The sequence below is a fragment of the Nicotiana tomentosiformis genome, chromosome 12, assembly GCF_000390325.3.
Source record: "Nicotiana tomentosiformis chromosome 12, ASM39032v3, whole genome shotgun sequence".
In the NCBI taxonomy this organism is placed as follows: Eukaryota; Viridiplantae; Streptophyta; class Magnoliopsida; order Solanales; family Solanaceae; genus Nicotiana; species Nicotiana tomentosiformis.
Window position 1 is genome coordinate 61,546,695 of NC_090823.1, and position 6,253 is coordinate 61,552,947.

At 35.4% G+C, this 6,253-nt stretch overlaps 1 protein-coding gene across 3 annotated transcripts; it reads left to right on the forward strand.

Moving 5' to 3' along the window:
- The first annotated feature begins 1,595 nt into the window (after positions 1–1,595).
- Positions 1,596–5,594, forward strand: LOC104085055 (uncharacterized). Of its 3 annotated transcripts, none has more exons than XM_070192095.1 (5): positions 1,596–1,827; positions 3,833–3,925; positions 4,003–4,104; positions 4,255–4,623; positions 4,703–5,594. In XM_070192095.1, exons 1-5 carry the CDS (start codon positions 1,753–1,755, stop codon positions 4,880–4,882), a joined length of 819 nt encoding a protein of 272 aa, XP_070048196.1. In that variant the 5' UTR covers positions 1,596–1,752; the 3' UTR covers positions 4,883–5,594. The 3 variants fall into 3 exon arrangements, with proteins under 3 accessions (XP_070048196.1, XP_070048194.1, XP_070048195.1); XM_070192093.1 differs by lacking the exon at positions 1,596–1,827 and adding an exon at positions 3,090–3,379; XM_070192094.1 differs by lacking the exons at positions 1,596–1,827; positions 4,003–4,104 and adding an exon at positions 3,090–3,379.
- The last annotated feature ends 659 nt before the right edge of the window (positions 5,595–6,253 follow it).

Below are 6,253 nucleotides of genomic sequence, written 5' to 3' on the forward strand. Positions count from 1 at the left end.
TTTTTCCTTCGGGATAAGATCACGAGTCCTCACTCGAATATATCGACCCATCCAACCTCGATCCTTATCTTCATCGATGCTCGACATCAAAGCCTTCGATGCTCGACGATGTAGCCTAATTAGTCCACGATAAATCTGAGGCCGATACAGTCGTATAAGGTGGTTCAGAGAAAAATCCAACCCTCCGGCTTTGGTAGAGAAGAAACGCAATAAGATGACTATAAGCTATAAGGAAGGATGAATTTGGCCGAGGGTGACCTGATATCTCCTGCAGAAATCAAAAATCACGGGATCGACAGCTCCCAACGTAAAGGGATAGGTGTAAACACTTAAAAATCCCTCCACATAGGTAGTGACGCTCTCATCGGAGGATGGGATTTGTAACACAACCTCAGAACCCCAGCCACAGTCTTTTCTGACGGCCTCGAGGTGAACCTCCGCTATAGAGCATGTATACATCGATACGTGCTCACACCGAACCGGAACGGACGAAGGGTTCTCCACCCTAAAATCAGTTTTTAAAATACACGGGCCGGGAATATAATCTTGAACGGACGGCTCCGCCGGTGCCTTATCGTCACACGGCCGTGAGGAGGAAGCTTTCTCCTTGTGAGGTACGATTTTTGAAGTTTTTGCCATCAATATGAGAAGAAAAGTCGCAAAGGAAGGTGAAAGAGGGGACAACACCGAAACTCTGGTATAAGCGGCACTAAAGCAACGAAGTAGAGAAAATAATCAAAGGGAATTTGGGAAAAGAGGAAGCACAAAAGTGGAAAACATTATATGGAAAAACTATTTATAAGGCATGGCGATTCATTTTTAGCAGTGGCCGACCACCGACTGACACACATTAAATGCCTCGATAAAACCAAATCGATGGGACAGCTATCACGCACGTCATAGTCAAAGTCGATAGAAACGTCATCGTTGATTCGGTCGAACCTTAGGGAAATCACATCGTTTCTCGTCATCTCCTTTTCAAGAAACGAGGGGGCTATCTGTATACGGTTAAAACCGATCCTCGATCATGAAGATCGATCGAGGATGACATCTCAGTTAAGGGGTATCTTCATGGAGAACCCGAACGAATTCCGAGACGGGGGCGTCGAGCTTGGGGCGTCCGAATCGACCGAGGTAATATCGACCGATACAGGTCCCGAACATTGATGCCCGAAAGTGATCACCATGCTCGAAACGAAGGCCGAGGTTCCGATCCGACACCGAGCTCGAGTCGGTATCGAGCTCACAGACAAAAAGATGTTACAACCGCACCAAAGGAGAGAATCTTGGCAGGAATTAAGGAGGAGACACACCATCATGGGTCCTCCACTAGTAATATTATTCCATTATGTTGCTATAAATAAAGTAGTGATCCTTGGCTATAAAGGGCAAGATAGATTATAATAAAAGACATCTTCCCTGGGATTAAGAATTCATTGTGTTTATCTTTCTAAAGCTCACTAAGTATCTTTGTTCATCATTTCCTATTTTACATCATAAATACGTGTATTGTTATCTTCAGATCAAAGGAATCTACTTACCCTTAGAACCATACATAAATTCAACGTTATCCGATTTTTCGGGTAAACATACACCTCTATCTCTATCTCTAACTTTTAGGATTTTATCAGATTGATTCATGTTCTTGAAGTGAAGGATGAAACTTTTTCTATTGATAATTATAACTTTAATTTGGTTTACACTTTTTGCTTACTGAGATATATCTATTTTCGTGCTATATCTCTGGATTCTATGGTGCTACTTCTCCATCCCAATTATTTTATATATATTAACTTCTCAAAATTCAAATATCAAATTAAACTTCAGGTTGAACACTTTTTTATCATTCTGATGTGTCAATAGTGAAATTTAATGGTGAAAAAAATCTGAAATTTCATTCCATGGAATTCATGTGGCAATTAAAGATTTTTTAAAAAAACAGTTTTGGGTAGTTAGGTTTTCCACAGTTTAATAGTGTTATTTAGTTTTCATGAATTCGTTTTGTATATTGCGGCTTATTAGGTGTTTAAATGGTGTTGATTCATTGAGCAAAATTGCATTATAATGAAGTTTAGTTATAGTTTTCAAGCGGTCGTCTTAGGTGCTTCTTAATGATTATCGTCCTGAAATTGTATCAGGTTCAAGCCGTGTTTTGAATTGGTATATCTTAATCTTCTTTGATTTTTTTCATACCTTTTTTTTGTATTTTCTTTTACTATCTTACCTGAAAAATATTTGCTCTGCACAATTTGTTTTTTGATTTTTCTATTCAGGAAAGGTAATTTGAATATTTGTTTTTGTTTACAATAAACCTAAGTATGAAGATAATGTATGTGTTAATATTATCATAATGTTTGTCTCTTTCTTAAGTTATGATTTATCTATATGGTTTAGGTTTCTGGTTTATTAAAATTGATTGTTCAGTTATTTTGTTTATTCTCATTTTCTACTTTCGATAGCCATGTTATTCTTTGTTTTTATTTTGTTTGTAGCATTGGCTTTTTTTCCTTTTACATATGTAGTCTTGTTTCCAGTAAATTAAATAGTACATTGTGTCTTTTCTTGTTCCTTTTTTCTCTTGACTGGTGTTAAGTAGAGTAATAACTGATAATCGATGAAAAAAGAATTTAATCTATCTCCTAAGATTCAGATATTGTGGAGCCTCAAAATAGTACTAAATTAGTTATTTCGCTTTGTCATTAGTAAAAAAAACGTCATCTTAAAACAAAGGAACTTTCATAGAATGTAGATACAGAAACAGAAACTGAAAGAGTAAGAGTACAAAAATAAACTAGAAATAACAACAACTCAGTATAGTCCCACTCGTGGGTTTTGGGGAGTGTAGTGTGTACGCAGATCTTACCACTACCCTGAGGTAGAGAGGTTGTTTCCGATAGACCCTCGGCTACCTCCCTCCAAGAACCCTCACCTTGCTCTTGGGGTGACTCGAACTCACAACCTCTTGGTTGGAAGTTGAGGGTGCTCACCACTAGAGCAATCCACTCTTGTCACAAAAATAAACTAGAAACTGGTGTTCTAATACCAAATAATATTTTAATGTGCATTTCTTACTGTTTTCAAGGAAATAGATATTCTGTATATGAATTTCATGACATTCAATTTCTTTTTCATGTTAGACAATTCAGAAGTTAGGAAGGTTCGTGGGCCTACATTATTAAAAGATATTTGGAAATTGCCTCCAGAGAAGAAAATTACTGTGCAATTTAATAATCATAACCAAGCCATCGGAAAAGAGGGTCGAAAGCTTGCTAGCCTTCTAGGCATTATCGCAAGAACTCCAGATCTAACACCACTACACATAGATGATTGGAGAAGTTTTGATAAAGAAGAAATGAAGAAATTGCTAGAGTTTGTAAGGGTATGGAGTTGTTGTTGTTATTATTATTATTATTATTATTATTATTATTATTATTATTGCTGTTATTCCTGTAATAACATTTTATTGATAAATGTTTATTTTTGGGAAACATTTATTGGTTTTTAGAAAAAGTTCTCTATCCCAACACGTGGAGAAGCGTATGTCTTAAAGTCAATTGGAAAAAAAAATGGAAAGAGTACAAGTGCGATTTAAAAAGTGAATATTTGGAAAAATATAAGACCAAAGATACTTTGTTGAAGAATAGACCAGCAAGTCGCATACCAAGGGATCAATAGACTGGTCTTGTTTCTTATTGGCTTTCTGATAAAGCTAAGCTATAAACTTTAAAATCTTAAAAATGCACAATTAGTTGCTTATTGTTATAGTCTTTTGATTATTTTCATTAGTTGCTAATTGCTATATTGTTTTGATTATTTTATGTTGCAATGACAGAGGCGTACCCAGACAAATAGAAATAATAGGGCCAAACAAAATATGCCTCACACAGGAGGATCCAAAAGTATTGCCACCTTAATGGATGAACAGGTACACGTGTAATTCCGAAATAAAATATTTTAACACTCTTTTATCGTGCAAATTTGACATCAATTTTATTGTAATAGGCCAATAATGGTATAGAGCCTACACGAGCAAAAATTTTTATACTTACACACAAAAACCGTAAGGATGGTAGACTATTGGATGAGGAGTCTGCAAAGGCAGTTGTAAGATTTCTTCTCTTTCTTTTATTTCTTGAACTAGGAAACAGATTTAAAAAAAGGAAAACCTAATGAGAATAAATGAATTGAAAATTGGATTTATGGTGTATTAAATTTATCTCTATTGTTAACTATGTTATGCCCTTAATTAATCAGGACATGATGAACGAAAGGTTGAGGGATACTGACGGATCAAATGACCAGCCTCCCCGCAGTGTTGCTTGGGAAGGAAATGTGTATTCCCTGGGAAATGATAAAAGTAGGTATGTTCGTGGTTTAGGACTTGGTCCAACTCGTTCTATGCTGTGGGGCAGTAGATCTTCCTTAGCAAATATTTTTATAGAGGATTCTTCTGATGAGGTTGTACAAAAACTAAAGCACGAGATAACAGAGTTAAATGAAAAACAAAATGATGAAATGAGTTTTACGAGACAAGAACTATCATGGATGCGGCAAGTCATGAGAAAAATTGCTCCAAATGAGATACATATGCCTCAGAATATCAATGGAGTCTCAATTGGACAGGTAACTCAATTTCAAAAGTTTTAGGCGTATTTTCTAAAATTTTAATCTTATAAAATAATTTCGTCTTAATATTTATCAGGTCGTTGATATCAACCGTGGCCATGAGCGAATACCACAATCACCCAATATGCATAATGTAGCTGGAAATACTCCGTCGTCTCGTGGTACCTTTCTGTGCTTTCACATAAACTCTTTTTTGTTCTATTCATTTTTTCTTTCTATAAGTGAAAAGCATTATGTAAGAAATATATTAATGTAAACCTTAACAGACTGTAGCATAGGATTATTAGTTTAGTTTCAACTAGTAATCATCCATCCTGTGAAGTGGCTTTGTGTGTCGTCGGCCGTTTTGGTTGTATTTACATGATTATGTGTAGCTGACTACCATCCATCATAGAGAGATGTCTTAAGACTTAGAAACTCAAATAAAAAGATACGTCCTCAAGTGAGTTGGTAGAGACTCCGTTTATTATGCTAATACTATTACTGAACTTCTGGTCAAATATTAAATCAAAGAGCCAACATAGATTACTCTCCCTCTAGAGTCTCAGAGTTTGAGAAATTTATGGCTTTACTTTGCTAACATCTATTTCATGCATTTATGAATGATGACTGCCATTTAGATTCACTGAATTTTCACTAAATTTTTATTAGTAAATATCTCTGGAAACTATAAAGAAAATTGTAAAGGTACAACTTACAACCGAGAATTGAATGGTTAATCATTTTGTGGTTATAGACATGTCTGGTGCTAGACCAGTGACCCCAAAATGATTGATTAATCATTTTTTGGTCATTGATGTTGTGGTAGTTTTGATTGTTTGCTGCCCTTGATGTATGCTTAGTTTTAGGAAAGAATTGGAATTTCTAGAGTATGTCTAGCAGCAACTAGTTTTTGGATCAAGGAAGCTCAAGAGAATGTGTTTACCAATATTGTTTGGCGTTTGCTTAATCTGGCCTGTGGAAAACAATTCCTTTTTCAATATTCAATCCTCAATCATCACGAATTCACTCCTAGTCAGTAGGCACAATATGCAACTCTTCCATTTCTGCATATATCTAGTAAGCTTGTCATTTTTATTGTACATAGGTTACCCAAAATTATATGTTGCAGTCTATCCATTTGAGAAACACTTTTAGGCTCTGGTCCAAATAACCTTAAAATGCTATTTGTATATATTGTAATATGGCCAAATTTTCATGACATTTGCCATGACATAATATCCATTATAACAAATTTGTGGTTCATGACATTTGCCATGACATAATATCCATTATTAGGCTAAGGATTTCTTGCTATAAATAGAGCAGTTTCTCCTCATTTGTAAACACACCAATTCAAGAGCTTTTCACTCGTCTTTCTTTCTTCTCCTTTATTTCATTATACAGTATTTTGTAAGAGAGTGAGTGTTGGGAAACACTTGTGTGAACCTTTTCTTTGGAGTGATCTTGTGAGGTTATTCTCTTGGGGTATTTGGGATTAATTAGAGTAATTACTCTAATTTTATACTCTCTTTTGTACTCTTGTTGGTATAGTGAAATTGCTCCTCTCCGCTTGTGGGCGTAGGTCACCTTGACTGAACCACGTTAAATTTGTGTCTTATTTATATTTTTTAATTGCTGTTATTAT

What these genes read in the sequence shown, in the direction of transcription:
- LOC104085055 (XM_070192093.1), top strand. Translation starts at nt 3,101, where the DNA reads ATGAATTTCATGACATTCAATTTCTTTTTCATGTTAGACAATTCAGAA. An exon ending in AATTGCTAGAGTTTGTAAGG is followed by an intron (nt 3,380 to 3,832) that starts GTATGGAGTTGT and finishes TTGCAATGACAG; the next exon opens with AGGCGTACCCAGACAAATAG. An exon ending in CCACCTTAATGGATGAACAG is followed by an intron (nt 3,926 to 4,002) that starts GTACACGTGTAA and finishes TTATTGTAATAG; the next exon opens with GCCAATAATGGTATAGAGCC.